General features: G+C 47.9%; 1 protein-coding gene and 1 long non-coding RNA gene across 8 annotated transcripts in view; both read right to left on the reverse strand.

Annotated features, from left to right (window-relative positions):
* Positions 1 to 511: 511 nt before the first annotated feature.
* HNRNPUL1 (heterogeneous nuclear ribonucleoprotein U like 1) overlaps positions 512 to 27,597 on the reverse strand; it is a 47,618-nt gene continuing 20,532 nt past the window's right edge. For 3 of the 7 annotated variants that reach the window (XM_033198981.1, XM_033198949.1, XM_033198975.1), the window contains exons 8-15: positions 17,417 to 17,683; positions 15,466 to 15,588; positions 15,240 to 15,368; positions 6,753 to 6,921; positions 5,190 to 5,474; positions 3,905 to 4,194; positions 2,266 to 2,457; positions 512 to 1,685 (exon numbers count right to left, since the gene is read on the reverse strand). In XM_033198981.1, the coding sequence (XP_033054872.1) occupies positions 1,569 to 1,685; positions 2,266 to 2,457; positions 3,905 to 4,194; positions 5,190 to 5,474; positions 6,753 to 6,921; positions 15,240 to 15,368; positions 15,466 to 15,588; positions 17,417 to 17,683 (1,572 nt within the window). In that variant the 3' untranslated portion in view covers positions 512 to 1,568. Of the gene's footprint in view, positions 1,686 to 2,265; positions 2,488 to 3,904; positions 4,195 to 5,189; positions 5,475 to 6,752; positions 6,922 to 15,239; positions 15,369 to 15,465; positions 15,589 to 17,416; positions 17,684 to 27,597 lie in introns of all 7 variants that reach the window. The other 4 variants (XM_033198942.1, XM_033198962.1, XM_033198967.1 and 1 more) reach the window with 2 other exon arrangements.
* LOC117076043 lies at positions 11,955 to 14,007 on the reverse strand. Its single transcript, XR_004434212.1, has 2 exons — positions 13,793 to 14,007; positions 11,955 to 13,478 (listed from the first exon to the last, which is right to left on the reverse strand). It is a non-coding gene; the product is annotated as an uncharacterized LOC117076043 (long non-coding RNA).

The following is a 27,597-nucleotide window of genomic DNA, read 5'->3' on the forward strand; positions in this document are numbered from 1 at the left end:
GCCGAGGCGGGCGGATCAGGAGGTCAGGAGATCAAGACCATCCTGGCTAACACAGTGAAACCCCGTCTCTACTGAAAAAAAAATACAAAAAATTAGCTGGGCGTGGTGACGGGCGCCTGTAGTCCCAGCTACTCGGGAGGCTGAGGCAGGAGAATGGCGTGAACCCGGGAGGCGGAGCTTGTAGTGAGCCGAGATGGCGCCACTGCACTCCAGCCTGGGCGACATAGCGAGACTCCATCTCAAAAAAAAAAAATTAAAAAAAAAGAACCAGATGATTTTAAACCAGGGACCCTTGTTTAAGTGTGCATTTTTGGTACCAAAATCGGGGCCAGGCATATGAATCCCTCAGTAAGTTGGTTTAATGAATGAGTAAGTAATTTCCCTTTAAAAGGCCCCCACCCCAATTAACGGCCAACTGCAGTTAACACTTCAGGGTTTCAACCCTGCTTCCTTCCTGCTAGGAGGTGCCATGTCATTTATTCAAAGAAAAGAAAACGAAACCAAACAAAACAGGGCAAACACATTTCTTAATAAGTGCAGTTTGTTAAAATCATGTTAAAACATATGAGTCAGGGGAAGTAAAAATAAAGGGTATCACTGTAGGAAAAGCTTTTGGGTCTGGCACCTGGGAGACCACTGGAGAGGAGGCAGTGGGAGAAACTTCAAGTTCTGAAGGGAAGGAGCCCCCCAACCTCCCCTCCTTCCCTCTCACCCACTGAATCCCACCAGAAACTACCAAGACGCCCGGAATAAAAGGTTTCAAGTTCAATAGTCACACTCTCTCCAAATACAAAAAGCAGTTACAATTCAACTGAACACAGAAGCTTGTGTGCAAAGTTATGGGGAACTGGGGCATCGTATAAAAAGTCGGGTTAAAGATGATTCTGTGGTTTGGTTTTGTTGTGTTTTGTTTTGTGGCTCTTCCTCAGTCACCTGAACTCAGGAAAGAAATGCTTATCTTGATGAAATATCAACAGCCGACCCACAGTAAAAACAGACAAATTCTAAAAATTAAAAAAAAGCGCATAATTACCAAAAAAATATGTCACTGCTTCCTCCCTCCCCATTTTGCTTTTTAAACTTTTTTTTTTTTTAAGTTTTGATTTTTTTTTTTTAATCCTGAAAAGTAGACAGTAAAACAGCTCCTGGGAGAATTTACAACCAACTGCATGAGGGTCTGGGAAGCTGAGGGGTTGGAGCAGGGTTGGGAGAGTGAACAGGAAGGGATTCTCCCCTCAGTCACTGTGGCCTCACTGTATGACCAAGGGAGGCGGGGATTATTTAGTCAAAAAGGAAGAAGGTAGGAAGAACAGGAAGTGGAAGGTTGGGGAGGTGGGGACAAACAGAAAATAAAAGGTCATTGTTGCCTGTTTGAATCCAGAGAAAAATGCCTGGCCCTATGGAGGGGAAGGAAGCCCCTCGGAGGGAGGCAGTGGGCTGGAGGGAGGCAGCCCTGGGATGACCCCATCCCCAGCACCACAGGATCTGGCGGGGGCAGAGGAGGGGCAGAGGCAGGCGCTGGTGGAGGAAGCCGGCAGGGGCCTCTGGGAGCCTCTGGGTCACACTGGCTACTGTGTGCTTGTGCCACCCTGTGTGTTCCCGGAGTAGCTCCCGTAGTCGTAGTTCCCGTAGTATGGCGGCCACTGGCCCTGGTTCTGATAGTACTGGTTCCACTGCTGGGCATACTGGGGAAAGAAACCAAGAACACCAAGTTGTCCTGCATCTACCCCACATTTAGCCTCCCCACCAGCCCACTCTCATCTAGGGCAGAGACAGGTGCAGACAGGTGCAGTTGAACACGGGTCCCCTGGCAGAGAAATCAAGGCACCCCGGGAAGACCTGATGCCACACAGGTAGGCAGTTAGGGACTGAAGCCCAGGTCTCAGCTTATCAACCCAGTGCCTTTTGGGTATAGCTAGATATCATAGTCAAAAGATTTAGTAACAGGTATGGGGGCCTGGGCACCAACCTGCAGCAGGATTTGGAGCCCCCTGGCTATGGTGCTGAAAGAGGACTCTGAGGCCACTGCTACTTAGGCCAGCCCTTCCCCTTCGCTCGCTGGACTGTGGAGGGGGCTAGGATACCAATTACCTAGCAACCAGTGCAGAAGTGTTGAGCAAATGGAATGGCTGCACCAACTGAATGCCAGGCCAAGGCCAGCAGGCTGTCTTTTTAGGGATAACCAGGCACTTGAGTCTGGGAATACACACCCAGGAGGGGCCCATGAAGTCTCTCCATCCAGTTGGCCCCCGGTCTGGCACCTACCTGCTGATACTGGTTATAGCTGGGCTGAGGGTAGGTCTGTGCGGTGGGGGGTGGCGGTGGGGTATAGGGAGCTGGGTTGTAACCGCCGTAGCTCCCATAGTTGTAGGCAGGTGGTGGTGGAGGTGGAGGCGGTGGGGCTGTATAGCCCTGGCTGTAACCTCCCTGGTTGTAGGGTGGCTGGCTGTAACTCGGCTGGAAAGTGGAGGGAAAAAAGCCAAAGCTCTGTGAAATAGAGGAAATCTGCAGATGTGAAATGCTGGGATGGAAAAAGGGCCTTTTTAAGTGGTTGGCCCACAGGGGCCCTTCCCTTGCCTGGTGGACATTGTTTGTGGGCTGAGGAGGAGAGTCAGCGCCATGCCACAGCAAGGCAGGATGAAGGGCAAGCCCCAGGGCTGTGATCTGGACTCTAACCCCAGCTCTGAGACCCCCTGGAAGCAAGGTACATGGCACTTCTTGAAATCCCAGTTTTCTTTTTTATAAAATGAGAATCACAATAGAATAAGAACAACCCCTTTAGCTTGCCCTGAGTATCCAATAAGCTTGTGTGTATAAACCACTGGGCACTCAACAGGTGGTGGTAGTTGTTACTGGAAGATCTGCTGAGAAACAGTAGTGGCAGTTTACTAAGTGCTTCCCAAGTACAGGTTGGATCATTAAGTCGTTTGATCTCCATATAGAATCTGGGGGTAGGTCCCACTAGCCCTGTTTTAAAGAGAAAGAAACCGAGGCTCAAGATGATGAAATTTCTGGGCCAAGGTGACAAACCAAAAAGGACCTGACCCCAGGTTTGCCTAGTCCCAAAGCTAGAGTGCCACCCATTCCTCACAACAAACCTTGGAAGTGAGTTTTACTAACACCTTTATGAGGAAAACGAGGCCCAGAGATGGGAAGCTATATGTCTAAGCTCACAGAAACAGGATGTTGTGAGGCTGGGGGTTTGGATCTGTGCCCGCCCAACTCTCATTCTAGGAAATATTCTAGTTAGAATATTCTAGTTAGACTGGGCCTGGGAACCATCCATTGGTCTCCTGGCAGCTGATTCCAGGCCTGGCATGAGCAAAGTGCTCGGGAAATGGCTGTGAAATAACTGAAGACCTCTCTGGTTTACAGGAGGCTGTGCATACCAGAGCCAGGGCACTGGCTTTCCAAGAATGGGAACTGAGCCTGGAGCTGCTCAGGATTGAAGCTCTCTGTGCAGAGGGCAAGTCCTCAGCAACCTTAGGGCCCTGGTTATTATGTCCAAAAGACAAAGAGGTCAGCCAGCCTGGGCAAGGGTGACTCCAATCAAGTGCTTTCTTGGGGATTCAGTGAAGTTACTGACACAGCCAAGAATAATGTACTTGCTGGAGGGATCAGTGCTTATAGCCCATCCCCCTGAGGGTGGTGGGAGGTGGTGGGAGAAGAACAGGTTCTGGGAAGGTCTCCATTTACTCCTGGGTTTGGAGGGGATCTGGGAATGTGTAGGGTCCATCTGAGTCAAGATCACGGCCAGGGAGAAAGAAGGGCAGGCTAGAGGTAAGACTGAAGACCAGTAGCTGGGGCATGTGTTGATTTCCCCAGATCCGCCTCCACTTAACTTGCTCAGGTTCAAGAGCACACATGCGATCGCTACATACAAACATACACCCCGTTCTCTCACCTGTGGAGGGCTGTAGCTGCTGACGGTGGGGGTGCTGGTATTGGCGCTTGAGCCAGGGATGTTGCTGTTCTTGTTGTAGGTGCTGGCCCCTGGGGGGTTCCGAGCAGGGCTGTAGCTGGGTGGTGGCGGTGGCTGCTGGGGTGGTGGCTGTGGTGGCGGAGGCTGCTGTGGTGGCGGTTGTTGCTGGGGAGCCCGGTTGTAGCTGCCTCTGTTGTTGGAGTTGTTGTTATCCCGGTTGTTGTTACCCCAGCGGTTCTGGCTATAGCCACCACCTCCGCTGCGGTTGAAACCTGCATTGGAGAAATCCAGATGAAAGGCGCCATCATTCCCAAATTGCAACCCCAGGGAACTCGGCTGTCTTGGTGACTATTATGAGCTGGTATGGCCAGGCGCAGAGCCAAGAACTCAAGGTGAACAAACAAAGCATGTCCTCTGGGATTCTCTAGACCCCCGGGGCATACTCCCGTCCCAGCCCTTAAGACAGGTTTGTCTCATCCACTGGACTGCGAGAATGGTGAGGCAGAAACCAGGGCAGTCTTGAGTTTCTGTATCCCAGCATCTCAATAGCTGTTGAATATGCAGGAAGGAGACGCTCAAGGAGAGGAAGCTGGCAGGGCGCAGTGGCTCACGCCTGTAATCCCAGCACTTTGGCAGGCTGAGATGGGTGGATCACCTGAGGTCAGGAGTTCAAGACCAGCCTGACCAACACGGAGAAACTCCATCTCTACTAAAAATACAAAATTAGCCGGGCATGGCGGTGCTTGTCTATAATCCTAGTTACTCGGGAGGCTGAGGTAGGAGAATTGCTTGAACCCGAGAAGCAGAGGTTGCACTGAGCCAAGATCACGCCATTACACTCCAGCCTGGGCAACAAGAGCAAAACTCCATCTCAAAAAAAGAAAAAAAGAGAGGAAGCTAAGCACTGGGGACATCCATGAATGAGTCACATCTAGTCCTTTTCAGACTTGGCCAAAGATGTAGCCATTTCTAATAGATTTTGATCTAGACCGTATTTCCAAGGAGCTCATGGTCAGATGGGGGAGGGTTCACAAAAATGACAGCAATGTGATATGCAAATGGGCAAAGGGCTTCATAAACAATGTCCGGGGAGTGGGACAGCGGGAGCGTTTCTGAGGTCTCCGTGTCTGACTTGTTTCAGTTTTCTACCAGAGTTTAACTCACAGCTCGAGCTCAGAAAACTTCAGTTGCTGATTCAATAAGCAGTCAAAGCCCAGCCCCAACTTGGCAACAGAAAGTGGAGAGTACTGTGTGTGAGATGTCTCACCTCCTCGGTAGTTGCCTCCTCCACCGCTGCCTCCCCCTCGGTTCTGAAAGCCGCCACGGTTGCCTCCAGGGGGTCCTCGGTTGTCATAGCGCTGGAAGCCACCGGCACCCCCGCGGCCCCGAAAGCCACCACCACCTCGGTTGTCAAAGCGCTTTTCAGGGGGTGGCCCAGCCTTGCGGCCTTCCTCGTTGTACTGCCTCACGAGCTTGTCTGCTTCCTCCCGCTGCAGCTCAATGAATAGAACCTCATCCAGGAAGTCCCCAACATCTGGCAACGTGAAGTTGGCTAGGAGGAAGGGAGCGCCCCAGAGGGAACAAGAAGAAGAGGTCAGTACCTTCTGAAGTCTGGTCCCTTCCACCCAGAAGAGTGGCCTTCCAGAAGGGAGAAGGTGAAGAAAACTGGAGTAGTGAATAAGAAAGAGGCAGACAGAAGGGCTGGCGCGGTGGCTCACACCTGTAATCCCAGCACTTTGGGAGGCCGAGGCGGGTGGATCACCTGAGGTGAGGAGTTCGAGACCAGCCTGGCCAACAGGGCAAAACCCTGTCTCTACTAAACAAATACAAAAATTAGCCAGGCATGGTGGCGGGCACCTGTAGTCCCAGCTACTCGGGAGGCTGAGGCAGGAGAATCAGTTGAACTCTGGAGGCGGAGATTGCAGTGAGCCAAGATCGCACCACTACACTCCAGCCTAGGTGACAGGGCAAGACTCCATCTCCAAAAAAAAAAGAGAGAGAGAGAGAAAAGAGAGAGAGAAGAGAGAAGAAAGAGGTAGAAAAAGCCCCAACTCCTCAGCCTGCTGTCAGGGGCTAACAAAGACTCCTCCCTTTTCTGAAGAGGTGGCTAAGATCCACCTAGCCACAGTGCTCAGCTCCCTCAGGCCTCACCCCCAGGGAATAGGTCAGACAGATGGCACCACCATCCCTATTTTTACTGAGAAACAAACTGAGGCTTGCCCACAGTCAGCCCATCTGGGGCCAGAGGCAGGGTGAGCACGCAGGACTTTCAGCTTTAGCTTGCACACATCCTTTCCCTCATGCTGCCCCAGTCCCATCCCACCTGAAAACCCTGACACAAGGCCGGGCGCGGTGGCTCAAGCCTGTAATCCCAGCACTTTGGGAGGCCGAGGTGGGCGGATCATGAGGTCAGGAGATTGAGACCATCCTGGCTAACATGGTGAAACCCCGTCCCATCAACACAAAAAATTAGCCGGGCATGGTGGCGGGAGCCTGTAGTCCCAGCTACTTGGGAGGCTGAGGCAGGAGAATGGCATGAACCCAGGAGGTGGAGGTTGCAGTGAGCCGAGATCGCACCACTGCACTCCAGTCTGGGCGACAGAGCGAGACTCCACCTCAAAAAAAGAAAAAAGAAAACCCCGACACAAGAGAAATGCGTAGCTTTTCCATTCACAGCTGTGGTAGACAAGGAAGGGACAAAGTAGAAGCAAAGAAAGAATAAGATCAAAAAAGAAATCATTAGGGAGCCAGGGAAGGGCAAACTGAGTAAAGAGCTTCTTCTCTCCAGGACCCCGTGGTGATGCTCCTCTGGGAAGCACTCATTTCCTACCTTTCATTTCTAAGACCGCATGATCTGGGACATCCTTCCCTTCCTCGTCGGTTCGCTTTATTGTTCGGTCTTTTAGGTCCTCGTCAGTGGGACAAATCACAATGGCTTTGCGCTGGAAGCCTTCAAATGGTCTCATTTTTCGTCTCTGGGCTGACCCATAAACGTTTGTCTAAGGTAAGGTAACAGAAGAGGCAAGAGATGGTACATTAAGAGTTGGTTTTTTCCTCTGAGGGGTATTATGTAGGCCAGGGACTGAGAAAAGGATATTAGTGCTCCTTGTAAGCAGAGAAACTCCGGAAACAGCTCTTCTTTACTTTGAAGATTCCTGAGCCACCCTCAGCAAATGAATTGACTTAGGTTAAGTGGCTGCAGACAGGCACAGGGCAAAGGACTCCTAATGGTTGGGACTTTGCTTTTTAATTCTATTTGCTCTTGGTACTGGGCCTTACAATTTCTTTCCCCTATTCTAAAAGTTAATACATACTCTTGGTAAAAAATTCACAGTATAAGGCATCAAGTTTAGAGGAAAAAGCCCTGCATTCCCTTAGTGCCAGCCCTACTTCCAGAGAGAATGAAGAATGAATTTCTTCCATGCGCTTTTAGAAGTATCTATGTGATTTCTTACACAAAAAGAATTGTATTATGCACATCCTCCTAAGGCTCTTTTTCATGTAACATGAAACTTTCTCTAAAGTTTTTCTGTGCAGTATTCTTTTTTAATGGCTGTATAATACCTATAGATTAGCTATGCTACTAATTAACCAGCTCCTTTGGACAGTTTTGTAGTTTGTTCTCATTAACATTGGTTCTTTTATTCCCTCAGTCCTTCTCTGAAACATCAGCCTCACCCACAAGCTTCTAACCAGCAAGCTCGACAGGTCAGGAGTCTCTGCTTCTCACAAGTGCAGTTTTGCTCCTAATGTTTCCTTCTCTTCCTCTAAGTGATGGCAGGTGTGTCCTGGGCTGGTGCTGGCACAGCAGTGCTCTAGCACATATGTGGTTGACAGCAGTAACAACATCAGCTTCCATTTACTGAATACGTCCTTCATGTTGGGCCCTTTGGGAATGGGGTCTAACTCTGTTGGACTCAGGGTTCCATAGACTCAGCCTGTATACTTGAATCACATGGACACTACTTAAAAAGTGAGCAGCCCAAACTTCATTTGAGACTTCCTGAGCCTGAACCTCTAGAAGTGAGACCCAGGCACCTATATAGGTACCCTCCCTATGGAAACTCGGGAACTCAGCAGAAACGGAGTAAAGAGTTTTTAACTGCATTTAGACCATTTTTTAGTGGCTCTAACAGACACCCAAGAAAGAAGCCACAGATGGGGAAAACAATCTGTAAAGGGGCATGTACAAATGAACAACAAAAAAAATGTATTCTGAAGATACGGCCTAGTTGGGTGCAAAGAGTCTAGGGTCAAGTCCTGGTGTGGCTATTAACGCACCTTGGCCAGTCCTTACGGTTGCCTCATCTGTAATACGGTGTTGAAAACCCTCCCTCTCTGGGCCGGCAAGAACTGAGTAAGAGAATGTCCATAAAGCAACTGAGAAAGTGCAAGAAACTACTCAAGTAGGGGGACACAGGTGGCCTCCAGGGCGGGAGACACCTTGACGGAGAGGAAGGCAGTGCACTGGGATGGCCCAGCCTCAGCCTCTGTAAAATCAAGCTCTGAAAAGGGAAAACGGCATGGATGTCTTATGGTTGCTGTGAAGACTGAATGAGTCCATGTGAGTAAAAGCCCTCGTCTAAGCCCCAGGCCCTGGCTCACAGCCAACACTCAACAACTGTGAGCTGCCACTGATGTGGTCATCACTGGGTAGATATTTATACTGTCACGTTGACTTAAAGCAACTCAGACCAAAGAAAAGGTTACGCTTATAGTGATCTCCCAAGCAGAAAGACAGGGACAGTGAGACAGGGTGGAAAGAACACAGGATTTGGGGAAGAAACTTGGGCTTGAAATCCCCGCTGTGCCCTTTACTGTTTGTAAGACTCCAGACAAGTCCTCAAGTAGCCTGAGTCTCAAATTTCCTCGTCTGAAAGACAAGGATCATCACCCTCGTCCTGGCTCTGGAGAGGATTTGCAGATGTAAAAGTCTCTGGCAAGTGCCAAGGGGGGTGGGCAGTGAAATAAGTCAACACCCAGAGTGGATCTGAAAATAAGGCCTATAGGACTGACTATCCAGGAGAGGCTTCTCAGTGGAAAGTACCAAGGAAAAAACAAGGTTACAAGAGATCCTCTTCTAAGACATAGGAACAGGGTGCTGGATGTGGATTAGCCAGGGGCCAGGGACTCCAGCACAGATCTGTTGGAAGTTTTGGGCCATGGGTGCAGCTGCTTAAACTAACCAGATCCTCCGGCCCTGAACCATGAGCCAGGAAAAAATGTTCTTCCCTGTCCCCCAGGCAAAGTGTCCCTACCCCCATGAAGGAGGATGTGGGCAGTCATGTGGGTGACAGGCACACACATACTTGCTCTTGGGGTCTTGGACACTGGCCCACAAAGAGCCCTTGGGCCACAAATGGTTTGAAAAGGAACATCATGTTACAGAGGAAAAGTTAACTCCCCTCTCCCCACTACTCTTCTTTGACTCCATTCCTAAAAGCAAACAGAACGTGGCATCTGGTCACAGGAAGAAAGAGTTTGGCTTCCTCAGCTAAATATAATTTTCTTCTAACACAAAAGCCCACAATAGGTAGGTGCCAGGATGGATATGGCCCCAGACCATTCTGCCTTTTTTTTTTTGCTTCTAAGTGATCCTACTTTGATTCCTCTTCCGTGTGGTACAACTGCCCTGTCAATGTACTGATGAGGAGACAGAGAAGAGAAGCAATTCTGCCAAGACAGCTAGTCCCTGCAGCTTCATGGGATGGGAGGAATGGAGGCGGAGCAGATTGGACTCATAAATAGCTGGCCTTTGTCCTCGGAAGTGGGCAGGCTCTGAGAGATGGCTTCTCAGGCACTTCGGAATTGAGGTGCTGAGAATCCTCAGCAATGATTTTTAAGACTGTGCCTCCCTCCACTTACTCCTTGGCTTGGGGAAGGGAAGAAGAGTATCTAAACCACACCAGCAGAAATGCAAATACTTGGCTTTCCTGGAGGAAAGGGAATTAGCTGCTGGTGGCTGTTGCCACAGCAAACACAGTGAGGTCACAGCCCCTGGACCAGCCCAGCACTTCTGTGGTCGCTGGGGGCTGCTGGCGGCTGTTGCTATGAGACCAGCACAACAGCTAGGTCAGCTTTTCCAGTTGCTTTTGTTCCCTCTGCCTAGCTCCTGCTTCTCCCAGTCCCACCCTGCTTGAAGATGTTGATTCTGAGAGAAAATGTGGCTGGTTGTGTTCCCTGGCCCCTGTGACATAGACTAAGGGACAAGAGTTGGGTTTCTCAGAGAAACTATATGGGGAGTTTTGGTGTGTACCAGTCTGAGGGAGAGAGGAGGGAACACAGCAGGTACGAGTGATGATGTGACAGCCCAGGCTCTCTCAAGCCCCACTGTCCCTGTCTACTCTCACTTTTCGCAGCTCACCAGGGTCATACTGGCAGCAGGAGAAACCTAGGTAGATCTGAGGAGCAAAGTTAAGGCCATGATGAGGAACGATTTGCTTTGAACTCAGAGTGAGGTGAATTCCAGTCAAAAGAACCACATTTATAGGAAAAGAACAGGCTGGAGTATGAAGAATGGAATAAGCTTCAGGCTCTAGGGATGGTTGGTCAAGGATGAAGTAAAGAAACACCCCCTTTCCCAGGCCTGCAAATAAGACGCAGGTTACTGTGGGACACTGCTCTAGCCCTGGGCTTCTGTTTCAGGCAAAAGTGTGGCACCTGCTGACCAGGATGCAAATGAGGACTAGAACGACATGTTCTGACTGTGATGTCAACCCATCCGGCCCTGATTCTAACTGATGCCTGGCCTGGCTCTGGGCTGCTAGAGCCCTCTAATGGAACTCCTAGGCAACAGTGTCCTACTCTGGGGTGGGTTTGGGCAACATGGCTCTGCGGAGGCTCCCCAGAAGCCTCCAGAAGGGCAACTTGTTTGCCTCACAGCAGGCCAGTCAGTTCCTGTTCTGTACTCCATTTTGAGGCCCTCTGGAACAAGGCCAGAAAGCATCTCATTCCAGAGGCTTCCCACCTCCAACAGAGGACCCCAAAGAGCCACCTGAAGTAATGTGGCCTTCTACTCCCCCTTTCTCTCTCCTCTGCAGCCTTTTACTAGCCAGGCAAATTTATCCATATTCCTCTGGATGAAAGCCTAACCATGACTCCCCACTCTCCTCAGAACAAAGCCCAAACTCTTTTAATCATCCTCTGTGCCCTGACCCAGACATTCCACCTCCAGAAAGCTTCCCCAAATTCCCACCATGGCCCCAACCATTCTAGACTATGGCTGTTTGGGAAGTCAGCAGGGTTGTGATCTATCAGCATACTGAGTGTGTGACTTAGCAGTCCTATAGTCCTCTGTAGAGGCCTCAGTTTCCTCTCTGGTCCACCTCTTTTTTCTCCTCTGATGTTCCATAGCTGTGATGCCCACATGACCTGAAGAGGCTACTCAGGTTATCATAGAATGTAGGTCAAAGCCCCCATATACCTGAGAGTTTGTGCCTAATAACATACATCCCAGGGTAGGCGGTAGAGTCCTGGCTAGACAAACGCAGAATCCTGGCTTATACAGGCCCACCTGGCTTCTGCAGACAACCTCTCCTTCCCTCTCAAGGATGACCATTTCTGAGGCCAACCTACATAACATGAGGCTGGAAGAGCCAAATGTGGGGAGGTCTGACCACTCAGGAAAAATTAGTGGAGGCAAAAGATGGTTCTGGGCTGAGATCCAGGAACTGCAGGGACTTTGCCTGTAGTATGGGTTTCCCCTTTAGAAATTCCACCTAGCCCAGGAGACAGCTATGCATCATCAACTTACCTGTCACTGCCAAAGCTAGTGGAATGGAAGTGCCAGGATTGGCCAGGGACCTGCTCTGAACCTTCTATACACAAACACACAACTTCCCTCTCCCTCTTTCTCATACCCAGAGTTTTCTGGAACCCACTTTTGGGGTTTAGGCCAAAATAGGTGAAACCACTGGCTTTATACTCCCTCCCTCAGCCTGAGTAGCCTATGGCTTCAGGCCCTGAGTCAATCCTCCAATCTGTGGTTAACCAGAGAACCCTCCTCCCTAGCCTTCAGAGTTTAGGTTCTCTGTCTCACTGTTGGCCCAGATCACTTGGCCTGACCCACATGTCCCTTAAGCAGGAGGCTGGTAGCCCCGAAGACCACAGGCATACCTGGTACAGCCCTAGACCCTGTCCCTGAACAAGCCAGCAGCAGCCAAGAAGGCTGACAGTAGGTCTTCAGAGTGCAAAGCTGTCATGGGCCTGGCTTCCAGAGAAAACCCACTTCAGCATCCTGGACAGAGATGTTAGACGATCCACTCTAGACTATAATCATTCTACCCTGGGCCACATATTTGAAATGGGTTTCATAGCTGATTTAACCAGCAAACCAAGAAAAAGACAGGCAGGAATACTGGCTGGGGTATCCAAAAGAGGTATGTATCCTCAGAGTGTTAAAATGGTATTACTGCTCTCCCTTTCACGACAATGAGTCCAAATGGGGTCAATTCAGACTAAAATTCTAAAATGCCCTGACAAGGAGGGTCAGGCAAAGTGAGGCCAAGGGTTTAAAAGACAAATCTTCAAAGCGGAGAGAACACTGATTGTATACAATACTGATGGGGCCGAGCTGGGGGGATAACCATGGATGGTTTTTAGACTATCCTGTGCTCAACTGTTTTGTGTAGGATCCTCATTCCTATGTGAAGGCAACTTGGTCCCTGGTGATTTCCTTCTAACAAGCCAACCACCATTCTGACAAAGCCAAACACTGTCACCACCTCCACTCTTATCAGGAGCCCTTTAAACTTATGGTCACCAAGCACCCAGGCCTACACGTATGGAAGGCACTTCAGGAAGGCTACAAGGGCAGGGTGTGACTTAGTTTACATATTTACTCACTTATAGGTTCTTAAGAAAGCACAAACGCAAGGCTAAAGGGAACAAAGGCTCATTCACAGATCCCCAAATATAGAAAATAAGGAAACACCCTTTGTTACTTGTGAAAGCCTTCAGGACAAATGTTAAGTATGACGTTGCATAAGAAATAACCATGTCGAACTCATTACTCTGGGACAGGAATCTGTAATGAGTTTTGGGTCACTCATCCTTTTAAGAATGCTGATAGGGACAAAAAAATTGTCTAAGGTTTTTTTTATTCTTCTTTTTTGTAAAAAGGATACACCTGCACCTGCATACAATATGTTCAACTGCAAAGCTTCCAAGGTCCCTGATGTTAAGAACTCCACCATTAACTGAAATGTAGGTAGAAAATATGACTTAGGTATGTACCTGCCAGTCATACGTATTTGTGAAGAGAATATGATGGAAGCAATAATAACATTCACCTTACAGCACTGCTGTTGGCATGGAAGCTACTCTACCTATTCTGTAGAGTATTTAACAATAATCATCAGCTACTAAGTGCCAGGTCCTGTGTTAGGTGTGCAGATGCTATTGAGATCCCTGTTTTATAAACCAAGAGATGGAGATTCAGAGGATAAAGTCAGCTGCCCAAAGGCACAGAGCTAGGGAGTAGCCGAGCTGGGATTTAAGCCCCAGTCTGTCAGGCTCGGAAATCCATACTCCTTCCATTTTGCTAAACAGTATTTACCTGATGTTTTTTTTTTTTTTTTTTTTTTTGAGACGGAGTCTTGCTCTGTCGCCCAGGCTGGAGTGCAGTGGCCGGATCTCAGCTCACTGCAAGCTCCGCCTCCCGGGTTTACGCCATTCTCCTGCCTCAGCCTCCCAAGTAGCTGGGACTACAGGCGCCCGCCACCTCGCCCGGCTAGTTTTTTGTATTTTTTAGTAGAGACGGGGTTTCACCGTGTTAGCCAGGATGGTCTCGATCTCCTGACCTCGTGATCCGCCCGTCTCGGCCTCCCAAAGTGCTGGGATTACAGGCTTGAGCCACCGCGCCCGGCCTACCTGATGTTCTTTGGGGCTGCTGATGAGTCTGAGAAGTAGGCCTAGATCATGATCCCAGTCTGGGCTCAGCTGTGTGTAGGACCATGTCATCATGTATGACAAGGTCTGACCTCCCGACTAGCACAGCAGTCCATCATCATTATGGGGAAAAAAAAAAGGGACCTGAGGGAGATTCCCAGGCACGCAAGGGGCCCCTCCCTTTTCCTGAGGACACAATGGTCATCATTAAATACCTGATCTAGGATATAGTTGCGTTTCTTGCGGGCAGCAATCTGGATGAGGCGGTTGAGGCACTGGGTGGCCTGCTGGATCAGGACGTCCCAGCGGCCAGCATAGTTCCGCTGCCGGCGTAGGCCCATCACCTGCAGGCAGGAATTGGTGAGGGGTGAGTGGTTTTAGTTGCAGGGCAGCACTCAGTAGGTGGGAGGTGAATAAGGAGAGTCCAGTGGCTGTCCTTACCCGCATCTTATCCATGATGGCATTGGTACCCAGGATGTTGTACTTCTTGGAAGGGTTGGAGGCTGCGTGTTTGATGGCCCATGTGGTCTTGCCAGCAGCAGGCAGGCCCACCATCATCAGAATCTACAAGAACAAGACAGAGAAGGTGTTGCAGCGTGGTGGTGTGGCGCCACTCGCCTTGTTGGTGACTGTTTTGAGTGTGACTCTGGACCTCTGAGCTGTGGCTGCCTCTGCAAAGTGGAAGCAATAATAGCATGTACCTCACAGTATTGGTTTTGGGATTCGAAAAGATCAGGCTTGTGAGACTGTGAGCATGGTGCCTGGGACAGGGTGAGCATTAAGTCAAGTGCTAGCCAGGCACGGTGGCTCACGCCTATAATCCTAGGACTTTGGGGAAAAACAAAAACAAAAACAAAAAACCAAGTGCTGTCATCATTAACATTTATAGGATTTTGTTTTTTTGAGACAGGGTCTCACTCTACTGCCCAGGCTGGTGTGAAATGGCCCAATCACAGCTCACTGCAGCCTTGAACTCCCAGGCTCAAGCAATCCTTCTACATCAGCCTCCAGAGTAGCCAGAACTACAGGCATACACCATCACACCTAGCTAATCTTTTTCTCTCTTTTTTTGGTAGAAATGAGGGTCTCCCTATGTTGCCCAGACTGGTCTCAAACTCCTATACTCAAGGGATCCTCCTCCCTCCTTGGCCTCCCAAAGTGCTGGGATTACAGGCTTGAGCCACCGCGCCCGGCCTACCTGATGTTCTTTGGGGCTGCTGATGAGTCTGAGAAGTAGGCCTAGATCATGATCCCAGTCTGGGCTCAGCTGTGTGTAGGACATGTCATCATGTATGACAAGGTCTGACCTCCCGACTAGCACAGCAGTCCATCATCATTATGGGAAAAAAAAAAGGGACCTGAGGGAGATTCCCAGGCACGCAAGGGGCCCCTCCCTTTTCCTGAGGACACAATGGTCATCATTAAATACCTGATCTAGGATATAGTTGCGTTTCTTGCGGGCAGCAATCTGGATGAGGCGGTTGAGGCACTGGGTGGCCTGCTGGATCAGGACGTCCCAGCGGCCAGCATAGTTCCGCTGCCGGCGTAGGCCCATCACCTGCAGGCAGGAATTGGTGAGGGGTGAGTGGTTTTAGTTGCAGGGCAGCACTCAGTAGGTGGGAGGTGAATAAGGAGAGTCCAGTGGCTGTCCTTACCCGCATCTTATCCATGATGGCATTGGTACCCAGGATGTTGTACTTCTTGGAAGGGTTGGAGGCTGCGTGTTTGATGGCCCATGTGGTCTTGCCAGCAGCAGGCAGGCCCACCATCATCAGAATCTACAAGAACAAGACAGAGAAGGTGTTGCAGCGTGGTGGTGTGGCGCCACTCGCCTTGTTGGTGACTGTTTTGAGTGTGACTCTGGACCTCTGAGCTGTGGCTGCCTCTGCAAAGTGGAAGCAATAATAGCATGTACCTCACAGTATTGGTTTTGGGATTCGAAAAGATCAGGCTTGTGAGACTGTGAGCATGGTGCCTGGGACAGGGTGAGCATTAAGTCAAGTGCTAGCCAGGCACGGTGGCTCACGCCTATAATCCTAGGACTTTGGGGAAAAACAAAAACAAAAACAAAAAACCAAGTGCTGTCATCATTAACATTTATAGGATTTTGTTTTTTTGAGACAGGGTCTCACTCTACTGCCCAGGCTGGTGTGAAATGGCCCAATCACAGCTCACTGCAGCCTTGAACTCCCAGGCTCAAGCAATCCTTCTACATCAGCCTCCAGAGTAGCCAGAACTACAGGCATACACCATCACACCTAGCTAATCTTTTTCTCTCTTTTTTTGGTAGAAATGAGGGTCTCCCTATGTTGCCCAGACTGGTCTCAAACTCCTATACTCAAGGGATCCTCCTCCCTCCTTGGCCTCCCAAAGTGCTGGAATTAATAGGCGTTTGCCACCAAACCCAGCCCATTTACAGCATTATGTGACCCCTCCCCACCAATAGCCCAGGGAAGGCTGTGTACTGGGACTGGCCCCATGGAGTGGGTAGGAGAAGTGGTACAACTTTCTTGAAGTATGAAATAGGAACAGAGCTGCACACACATGGACATGAATTGCATCTAATCAGTACATTTAGAATTTGGTAAACACAGATGCATCTTAAATGCCCGACTAGAGGGGAACGGTGAGTAGTTTGTAAGGTCATTAAGAATGATGTTCATTTCCTTGAAGGATTTTTAAAAAAGAAAAAGAGAATGATATTCAAAGAGGGGTTTTCATGTGATGGGATAAAGCTCACAAAATAATGTGAAGTGAAAAGGGCAGGGCATCATAATGCTTATACCATAAAATCTCAATGATACATGTTTGTGAGCATAAAACAGGCACTGAGCACATTAAAAAGAACAGATGACCTCCAAAACTCTGCAAGTAAACTTATTTGTAGATGATGGCATTATGAAAATTAAAATTTTTTTACTTCTTAATTTTTTAGAACAAGCATAAATAACTTACACATACAAGAAAAATATTGTTTTAAGAAAAAAGACACTAGTATAGCTCTTGGAATCAAATCATCCCAAAGGCCATTTATCTCTTATGATAGCTCTGGGTGAGAGGTGGAACTTACTCAACCTCCTTCAAGAACACTCGGTGGGCCAGGCTCAGTGGCCAAAAAAGTTAGCCGGGCATGGTGGCATGTACCTGTGGTCCCAGCTACTCGAGAAGCTGAGGTGGGAGGATCACTTGAGCCTGGGAGGTCAAGGCTGCAGTAAGCCGTGATCGCACCACTGCACTCCAGCCTGGGTGACAGAGCGAGACCCTGTCTCTAAAGAAAAAAAAAGAACACTTGGTGGCACAGTGCACTCCCCAAGAAGCACCTAGTGTCCTTTTCTGCTGTAAGAAAAGCTTCCTTTTCCCATATTCTGGCCTCACTTAAGAAGAAGAGGGAATCTTTCTGAGATTTAGGTAGCCTCTCTGACTTCACCTTAGATCACACCAACAACCCTCACCTCACACTCAGAGTTTTTCAGCTCTGAGTCCAACCCTGAGGAGCTGGACAAAGCGGCCTCTTGCCCCAAGGCTACTCATGCAGCAAGCCTCTGTGTGTGTGTCTCCTCTGTCTTGGCAGCAAGGTGGCCACCAATACATTCTGGCCCCACTCACCTCACATTCTGCTTTGCTCTTTGGTCCAACGGTGCCCCGGATCCGCTCACTAAGGGGAAGATGCTGGATGAAGGTAAACCCCGGGAGGACAGAACAGTAGGGCTCTGCCCTCTGTCCAAAGTTGAACTCCACTGCACAATTCTTCACCAGGACATGAGGATAGAGGGCCTGACCCCCCAAGGCTTCTTTCTGGATTCGGAAGGCAATGCCCATCCACTTTCCATTCTTGGTAAAGGACAGTTCCACGTCATTTCCACATTCAAAGTCCTAGCAGAAAAAGCCAAAGGAGTATGACTGCCAACTCTTGCCGTAGGCACTGGGAGTCATACGTGGGAGACAGTAGATGCAGGGAGTAGAATATGGACAGCTTTCCAGATTGAAGTGCATCCTTCCCCAACATACAGGTAAGCTGGGCAGCATCAGTGAACATCTCAGAGAACGTCCAGCCCAAAGTCCTCCTTGCCTAAGACCCCAAAGTTGGTGGATATGAACCAAGTAAACAAGAGATTTTTTTTTTTTGAGACAGGGTCTCACCCTGTCCCCCAGGCTGAGTGCAGGGGCACAGCTAGCTAGGGGTCCCTGCAACCTCAAACTTCCAGGTTCAAGCAATCCTCCCACCTCAGCCTCCTCAGTAGCTGGGACTACAGGCATGTTCCACAACACCTGGCTAATTTTTAAGCTTTTTGTAGAGACGGGGTCTTGTTATGTTGCCCAAGCTGGTCTTGAAATCCTGGACTCAAGTGATCTTCCCACCTTGGCCTACCAAACTGTTGGAATTATAGGCTTGAGCCACTGTACCCGTCCTAAAGCAGGTAATTTTAAGAAGCGGCCGGGCGCGGTGGCTCAAGCCTGTAATCCCAGCACTTTGGGAGGCCGAGACGGGCGGATCACGAGGTCAGGAGTTCGAGACCATCCTGGCTAACACGGTGAAACCCCGTCTCTACTAAAAATACAAAAACTAGCCGGGCGAGGTGGCGGGCGCCTGTAGTCCCAGCTACTTGGGAGGCAGAGGCAGGAGAATGGCATAAACCCCGGGAGGCGGAGCTTGCAGTGAGCCGAGACCACGCCACTGCACTACAGCCTGGGCGACACAGCGAGACTCCATCTCAAAAAAAAAAAAAAAAAAAAAAAAAAGAAGCTCCAAGTATTTGAGTCTTGTGCCTAGACTGAGATGAAGATGAAGGAAAAGGTGATACAGTCCTGTCCTGAAAACTGACGAAGAGCCAGGCGCAGTGGCTCACGCCTATAATCCCATCACTTTGAGAGGCCAAGGCAGGAGGATCACTTGAAGCCAGGAGTTCAAGTCCAGCCTGGGTAACAGAGAGACCCCACCTCTACAAAAACAAATAAAAGAAACCCAAAAAGGGCAGTCTATGAGTGTAACAGCTGAAGAAAAGCCACAGCAGGGCCTTTTCGAACTGAGTTCAGCTTGTTCCACATGTTCCCTGAGTTCATACTCTTTCTGATACGTATGTCTGCGTCATCTGGGACCGACAGAGCTTAAGAAGCAGTGGGGAATGAGGCAAGGATGCTCTATCATAATTCAGTGAGGTGACCTGCCTAGAAGCAAGTTTCTGAGGAGGTTCCTCAGCTGCTTGTATATAAGCCTAGCAGTGACAGAACACAATGTCACGCTGGCGGAGGCATAAAAGACGAGGGGGAAGTAATTCAGGAACCGCTGAAGAGCCATGCAGGGACCACATTCATTTATTCTGTAACAACTACTTATTGAATTGCTAAAGTTAGTAATTAAGACTCCCCTCTTTTCGTTGAGACAGAGTTTCACTCTTGTTGCCCAGGTTGGAGTGCAATGGCACAATCTCAGCTCACCACAACCTCCACCTCCCAGGTTCAAGCGATTCTCCTGCCTCAGCCTCCCAAGTAGCTGGGATTACAGGCATGTGAAACCATGTCCAGCTAATGTTGTATTTTTAGTAGAGATGGGGTTTCTCCATGTTGATCAGTCTGGTCTGGAACTCCTGACCTCAGGTGATCCACCCGCCTCAGTCTCCCAAAGTGCTGGGATTACAGGTGTGAGTCACCACGCCCAGCCCATTTTAGAAGGTGGATGGCTTCGGTTCTACCATTTACTAACTTGTGGCCTTTGTTGTTTCATCTTGTTTCTTTATCAAAAAAGGGAGGGGGAGTAATAATATTTTATACAGCCTATGTTTATTCTGCTAAATGGGCTAGTACATTTAATACACAGTGAGCACACAAGTGAGCACACACAGTGAGCCATCACTGCAAGATGCCAGGCACTGTGCTAGAAATTAGGGGCTGGGACTGAAGTGCTGGGAGGGGGACATGGCCTACCTCAGCATGTGAGGGATTCTAAGTTACCACAGGAATGTGAACTTGATGCTGGTGGCAGAGCAGAGTCTCTGACTTACTTTGAATAGTGGAGCAGCCTGCTCAAAACTGTGTTTTGGAAACATCGCTTTGGCTGCAGGATATGAGAGGCTCTTTTTTTTTTCTTAGTGTTTTTGTCCTCTTTAAAATTTATATTTTTAAAACTTTTGGTAAATATTTTTCTAAATGCCCATCTCAGAGAAGAAAAGGCTCAAAACTTGAGATTAGCAAACAGAAACAAAATACAAGGTTCAGTCTCTGATGTAAAAGTACAGTTTCTTTCTCTATTCAGGTGACCACCTTGGGAACTGCCCTTCGAGAAGCGACAGAAGCGCCCTCCCTTGACCGGCTTTCCCATGAACCTCCTCAGTGCTCAAAGCGCGCAGCTCTGTGCCAGACGCCCTCATGCTTGTTCATCTCTAAGCACGCGCCCACGCCAAGACCATGGAGAGTGGCTGGGTACAGTGGCTCACGCCTGTAATCCCATCACTTTGGGAGGCCGAAGAGGGCGGATCATGAGGTCAAGAGATCAAGACCATCTTGGCCAACATGGTGAAACTCCATCTCTACTAAACATACAAAAATTAGCCAGTCATGGTGGCGAGTGCCTGTAATCCCAGCTACTCAGGAGGCTGAGGCAGCAGAATCGCTTGAACCAGGGAGTTGGAGGTTGCAATGAGCCAAGATCGCGCCACAGTACTCCAGCCTGGCAACAGCTAGACTCCTTCTCAAAAAAAAAAAAAAAAGACCATGGAGAGCAGATATGACTGTGTAAAGGTGTTAGCCTTCCTTATGGCAACCAGCTTCACTATAGGAACTTACCATAATGCACAAAACCAGCGCCCTCAACCAACCATTCTACCACCAACAGAGCTATCTGACCAAGAGGCAAGCGGAGTTGTGTTGTTCCTGCTAAAACACTTCTGTGTCAGTCCCAGGCCTAAAGACCCAAACTCCTGAAGCCTCGCATAATTCAGAGCCTGCCATTTTTACAGTCTGGTGTCTCACACCTCTTTCTGTTGTCCCGAGGCTCTAAGTATCATACTCTTTATGGTTTGCTGAAATGGGTTATTCTGTTCTTCACTCGGAAGGCTGTTTTGCCTTTTTGTTTTGCAAATTGAGAACTTGAGGTTTGACACCAATGTCCTCCTGTCTTGTGCCAGGAGACCAATGATTTTTACACCGCCACCAACTCCTCACTCTGAGCCTTTTTAAAGTTGTGGTATCTTCTGAACAAAGAAAACTATACAAGGAATCTTAAGACTGGATGAAGAGATGTTCTGGTTGAAGCAAGAGTCAAGGTCTAGAGTTCCATACTGCCACATACCCAAAGAACCTCACACTCTGAAAGAACAGACTTTGGCAAACACTGTCACACAGTGACAAGTTAAATTACTGCAACGTGTTTGGAGTGTAGTCTTGGTGGTAGCTATCAAAATTTTAAAATATACCTTTGACTCAGAATCTAACTTTCAAGAAGAAATACATTCCCACAAGAATGCAAAATTGTATGTGCCAAATGCTCATGCCAACACAGCAAAATGTGCTCCAATGGGGAAGTAGGAGTGGCTAAATTGCACAGGAGATCCATATGTGGGGCTACAAAAAGATCTCCAAGTTACTCCAGTAAATGGAAAAAAGATGAGCAGCATTATCTGTTCCAGGAAACAACTTTCAGAGCCACTAACAGGAAGACAGGCTAAATTAAAGCAGGGTACCTAAACCCCTGCCTCAGAATACTAGACAGCCATTAAACAGTCACTAAATACAAAGCTGCAAAAGTAATGACATGTACACTAAAGGGAGGGACTAGGTTAAATCAATTATGGTACAGTCACACAATGACTACACACAATATAAAAGTACAAAGAAGCTCTCTTGGTAGTGTCATAAAAAGATCCCCACCAAGGCCGGGCACGGTGGCTCATGCTTGTAATCCCAGCACTTTGGGAGGCCAAGCAGGGCAGATCACCTGAGGTCAGGAGTTCAAGACCAGCCTGACCAACATGGTGAAACTAAACTACAAAATTAGTTGGGTGGGATGGCACATCTCTGTAATTCCAGCTACGTGGGAGGCTGAGGCAGGAGAATCACTTGAATCTGGGAGGCAGAGGTTGTGTGAGCTGAGATTGCGCCATTGCACTCCAACCTGGGCAACAAGAGCAAAACTCTGTCTCAAAAAAAATTAATTAAATAAAAAGATCCCCAAAACATATAAATTAAAAAAAAAAAAAAGATTGGGATGGGTATATGTGAAAAATGGGTGGGGCGAGGGGGTGGGTGTCTAAAGAAGACTTTACACTGTATCCCCTTTTACATTCCTTGATTTTTTTTTTTTGGAAACTCTATTCTTGAAAAAATCAATTCACAATGATTAACTATTAAGAAACAATTTTAACTGAGCTAGATCTATATATTGTCTATGTGGACAGGGAAAGATGGCCAAGATTTACTGTTATATGGGAAAAAAATCCAAGGTTTAAAACCGAACAATTTGTAGAGTATAAACACAGTTTTCATTTTAAAAATGTTTTATTAAAAACATATTGAGGGCCAGGCACAGTGGCTGACACCTATAATCCCAGCACTTTGGGAAGCTAAGGCAGGTGGATCACCTGAGGTCAGGAGTTCGAGACCAGCCTGGCCAACACGGTGAAACCTCGTCTCTACTAAAAATGCAAAAATTAGCCAGGTGTGGTGGTGCGCACCTGTAGTCCCCGCTACTCGGGTGGCTGAGGCAGAAGAATCGTTTGAACCTGGGAGGTAGAGGTTGCGGTGAGCTGAGATTGCTCCACTGCACTCCAGACTGGGTGACAGAGCGAAACTCTGTCTCAAAAACAAAACAAAAAAAAGATATTGAGATCCTGAAACACAAAGAAAGGCTGAGAAACTGTTTCAGATTAAATGAGACTTAGACACATGGCAAGAGAATGCAATGTGATCCCAGACCAGATCAGATCCTAAACTAGACACTCAACTGGACGAAAGAATATTGTTGGCACAAGTGAGAAAATTTGAATGTACAGTAGATAATAGCATTATAGCAAGTTTTAAATTTAATAACTTTACTGTCATTAATATCTTTACTCTTAAGAATCAGTTGGGTGTGGTGGCTCACGCCTGTAATCCTAGCATTTTGGGAGGCCGAGGCAGGCAGATCACGAAGTCAGGAGTTCGAGACCAGCCTGACCAACATGGTGAAACACTGTGTCTACTAAAAATATAAAAACTAGCTAGGTATGGTGGTGTGCACCTGTGATCCCAGCTACTTGGGAGGCTGAGGCAAAAGAATCACTTGAACCTGGGAGGCAGAAGCTGCAGTGAACTGAGATCATGCCACTGCACTCCAGCCTAGGCGACAGAGCAAGACTCCGTCTCAAAAAAAGAATACACACCAATCAGGAATGGTGGCCCACGCCTGTAATCCCAGCACTTGGGAGGCCGAGGCGGGCGGATCATCTGAGCTCAGGAGTTCGAGACCAGCCTGGCCAACATGGTGAAACCCCATCTCTACTAAAAAATACAAAAATCAGCCGGGCGTGGTGACAGGCGCCTTAATCCCAGCTACTTGGGAGGCAGAGGCAGGAGAATCGTTTGAACCCAGGAGGCGGAGGTTGCAGTGAGCCAAGATAAAGCCATTGCACTCAAACCTGGGAGACAAGAGCAAGACTTCTCTCAAAAAGAAAAAAAAAAAAAAGAGTAGACACCGAGCCTGGCACAGTGCCATGCACCTGCGGTCTCAGCTACTAAGTTGGGATGGATGGCTTGAGCCCAGTTCTGGGCTGTACTGCACTATGCCGATCGGCTGTCCACACTAAGTTTGGCATTGATATGGTGACCTCCTGAGAGCCAGGGACCATCAGGTTGCCTAAGGAGGGGTGAACTACCCAAGGCAGGAAACAAAGCAAGTTAAAATTCTCATGCTGATCAGAAGAGGGATCACTGCCTGTGAAAATGCTGCAAGATCCTGTCTCATTTATTTAAAAAAAAAAGGAATACAGACCGAAGTAACGAAGACACGATGTATACAACCTCCTCTCAAATGGGTCAGATGAAAACACAGCTGACTCTCAACAACACTGGCTTCAAGCTGGGCAGGTCCACTTACATGCACACTTTTTTCATTCAATAAATATACTGAAAATATTTTTTGGACACTCGCAACAATTTGAAAAAACTCTCAGATCCCTATGACTAGAAATACCAAAAAAAAAAAAAAAAAAAAAGGAAAAGTTAGATATGTCACGAGTGCATAAAAATTGCAGACACTAGTCTATGTGTTAATTGACTGTTTATGTTATCAGTAGGCTGTTAGTTTGCTTTCCCCCCACCCCACCTCAGTCTCCTGAGTAGCTGGAACCACAGGCATATGCCACCAGGCCCAGCTAATTTTTATTTCCATTTTTGGTAAAGACAGGGTTTCATTGTGTTGCCCAGGCTGGTCTTGAACTCCTGGGCCCAGGTGAACTGCCCAGCTTAGCCTCCCAAAGTACTGGGATTACAGGTGTGAGCCACTGCACTCAGCCAGTAGTTAAGTTTTAGGGAGTCAAAAACTATACGTGGATTTTTGACTACATGGGGGTTGGTGCCCCTAACCCCTGCAAAGTTCAAGGGTTAGCTCATTGTTTAGGGACAAGTAAACCACTCTGACCCCTTCTGTACTAAACTCATGGGGTTCTTGGTGGCATTCTCCAATATCAAAAGAACTTTAAAAGGGAACCACATATTGGAAAGGTATTTCCTAACTTCAGAAATAAAGCATCAATGGAACCAATCTAGAAAAAGTATTTTCATTGTCCACACCTTGTAGTACAACCAAAAGACTGGCAACTGGTGTTGAGGATTCAGGGCTTGAGAGTTACCAACTTTGTAAGTAACAACAGTCCTGATCATAAATCTGACAGAATTTGCTGGGCGTGGTGTCTCCGGCCTATAATCCCAGAACTTTGGAAGGTCAAGGAGGGCAGACTGCTTGAGCTCAGGAATTTGGCGAAACCCCATCTCTACAAAAAATACAAATATTAGCTGGGTGTGGTGGCGCACGTGTGTAATCCCAGCTACTTAGGTCGCTGAGGTAGAATAGCATGAACCGGGGAGGTGGAGGTTGCAGTGAGCTGAGATCATACCACTGCACTCCGCATTAAAAATCTGTTCAGGCAGATATCCTTTCTCTTCATTTATATCTTAATGATGCCCAGGAACTTGTTTGTTGCCTCTTGGTTGGCAGAAGCTGCCTTTCCTGTTAACAATTTTTAAGCCACACCTCTTTCTAAAGTTATTAAACCATCCTTTGCTGGCATTAAATTCAGCAGCTTTAGATCTTTCACCTTTCTTTTGCTTTATGTTGTCATATAATGACTTCACTTTTTCTTGAATTATAGCCTATAGGTATGCCTTTCTTTTTTTTTTTTTTTTTTTGAGGCGGAGTCTCGCTCTGTCGCCCAGGCTGGAGTGCAGTGGCGCAATCTCGGCTCACTGCAAGCTCCGCCTCCCGGTTCACGCCATTCTCCTGCCTCAGCCTCCCAAGTAGCTGGGACTACAGGCGCCCGCCACCTCGCCCGGCTAGTTTTTTGTATTTTTAGTAGAGACGGGGTTTCACCATGTTAGCCAGGATGGTCTCGATCTCCTGACCTTGTGATCCGCCCGTCTCGGCCTCCCAAAGTGCTGGGATTACAGGCTTGAGCCACCGCGCCCGGCCTTTTTTTTTCTTTTTTGAGAAAGAGTCTCACTCTGTTGCCTAGGCGGGAGAGAAGTGGCGCGACCTCGGCTCACTGCAAGCTCCGCCTCCTGGGTTCACGCCATTCTCCTGCCTCAGCCTCCTTAATAGCTGGGACTACAGGCGCGTGCCACCATGCCTGGCTAATTTTTTGTATTTTTAGTAGAGATGGGGTTGTACCGTGTTAGCCAGGATGGTCTCGATCTCCTGACCTCGTGATCCACCTGCCTCGGCCTCCCAAAGTGTTGGGATTACAGGCGGGAGCCACTGCACCTGGCAGGTATGCCTTTCTTATAGCCACCCTGTACCTACACAAAAGCTGCAGCATTTATTTATTTATTTATTTTTGAGGCAGGGTCTCATTCTGTCATCCAGGTTGGAGTGCAGTGGGACAATCATACCCCATTGCAGCCTCAACCTCCTGGGCTCAAGTGATCCTCAGCCTCCTGAGTATCTGGGACTACAGGCGTGTACCACCACACCCAATTAATTTTTATGTTTATAAAATACTAAAAGTTTGTTTTCGCCATGATGCCCAAGCTGGTCTTCAACTCCTGGGCTCAAGCGATCTGCCCACCTTGGCCTCCCAAAGTGCTGGGACTACAAGTGTGAGTCACAGTGTCTGGCCCTGCATTTTCAATATATGATAAAAAGTGCAAGGATTTAGCACCTGCTAGCATAGCAGTAGTGATGGCTTCGGGAATTTTTTCTTTTTTTTTTTTTTACAGTGGTCCTTATGCTGGATTAATCTTGAAATGGCAGGCAACTACAGCTGTAGACCTCAATCTATAGCACATATCAAGCAATTCAAGTTTTTCTTGTAATGTCATAACTTTTTTCTGTTTCTGAGAAACACTTGCAGCATCACTAGTGGCACTTGGTTTGGATCCCATGGTGTTACTCAAGGCTTACAATATTGCAGTAAACATAATTTAAAAATACACAAGAATTGTGAGAGATCACTTTTTACTGTGAGACACAATTTACTGAAAAGAACTGCTCACATGAAGATGTACAACACACAGTGCCAGCTTGGCCAACACGGTGAAACCCCATCTCTACTAAAAATACAAAAATTAGGCCAGGTGCAGTGGCTCACACTTGGTAATCCCAGCACTTTGGGAGGCCGAGGCGGGTGGATCGCCTAAGGTCAGAAGTTCAAGACCAGCCTAGCCAACATGGTGAAACCTCATCTCTAACTAAAAATACAAAAATTAGCCAGGCATGGTGGTATGCGCCTGTAATCCTAGCTACTCAGGAGGCTGAGGCAGGAGAATCTCCTGAACCCGGGAGGCAGAGGTTGCAGTGAGCCGGGATTGTGCCACTGTGCTATACAGCCTAGGCAACAAAGTAAGACTCCGTCTCAAAACAAAACAAACAAACAAAAAATCCCAGCTATTTGGGTGGCTGAGGCACAAGAATCACTTGAACCCTGGAGTTGGAGGTTGCAGTGAGTCGAGATCGTGCCACGAGACTCCAGCCTGGGTGACAGAGAAAGAATCTGTCTCAAAAAAAACAAAACAAAAAACAAAAAAAGGAAAAGCAGTTATGATTTAATACTGTACTATTATGTTTGTTTACATTTCCCTCAACTGTGAATGGTACCATGTAGTCTGTGTTTGTGTGCACAAGTTTTGATAAGTTTTAACTTTTTGTAATAGATTTGTGGGTATTTTATGCTAGCCAATGATGAAATAGACTAGTATCTACTTATATTTTATGCATTCATGACATGCTTAACTTTTTCTTAATCTTACTGATATTTCTAGGCTATACGATTTGTCTATTTTTTCAAATTGTTGCAAATCTCCAAAGAAGTTTCCAATATATTTATTGAAAAAAATCTGCACGTAAGTGAACCAGAGAAATTCAAACACATGTTGTTGAAGAGTGAACTCTACGCGTATGTACACCATAAACATGAAAATGGTACAGCAAATGTGGCAAATGTTAGAATCTGGATAAGGTCCTATGAGAATTCTTTATTCTCAAGCTCTTCTCTGAGTTTGAATTTATCTCAAAGTTAAAAAAAGAAGGGGCCCAGAGTGGTGGCTCACACCTATAATCCCAGAAATTTGGGAGGCTGAGGCGGGCAGATCATCTGAGGTCGGGA

This window comes from Trachypithecus francoisi, unplaced genomic scaffold (genome assembly GCF_009764315.1).
Source record: "Trachypithecus francoisi isolate TF-2019V2 unplaced genomic scaffold, Tfra_2.0 Contig01705, whole genome shotgun sequence".
NCBI classification, from domain to species: domain Eukaryota; kingdom Metazoa; phylum Chordata; class Mammalia; order Primates; family Cercopithecidae; genus Trachypithecus; species Trachypithecus francoisi.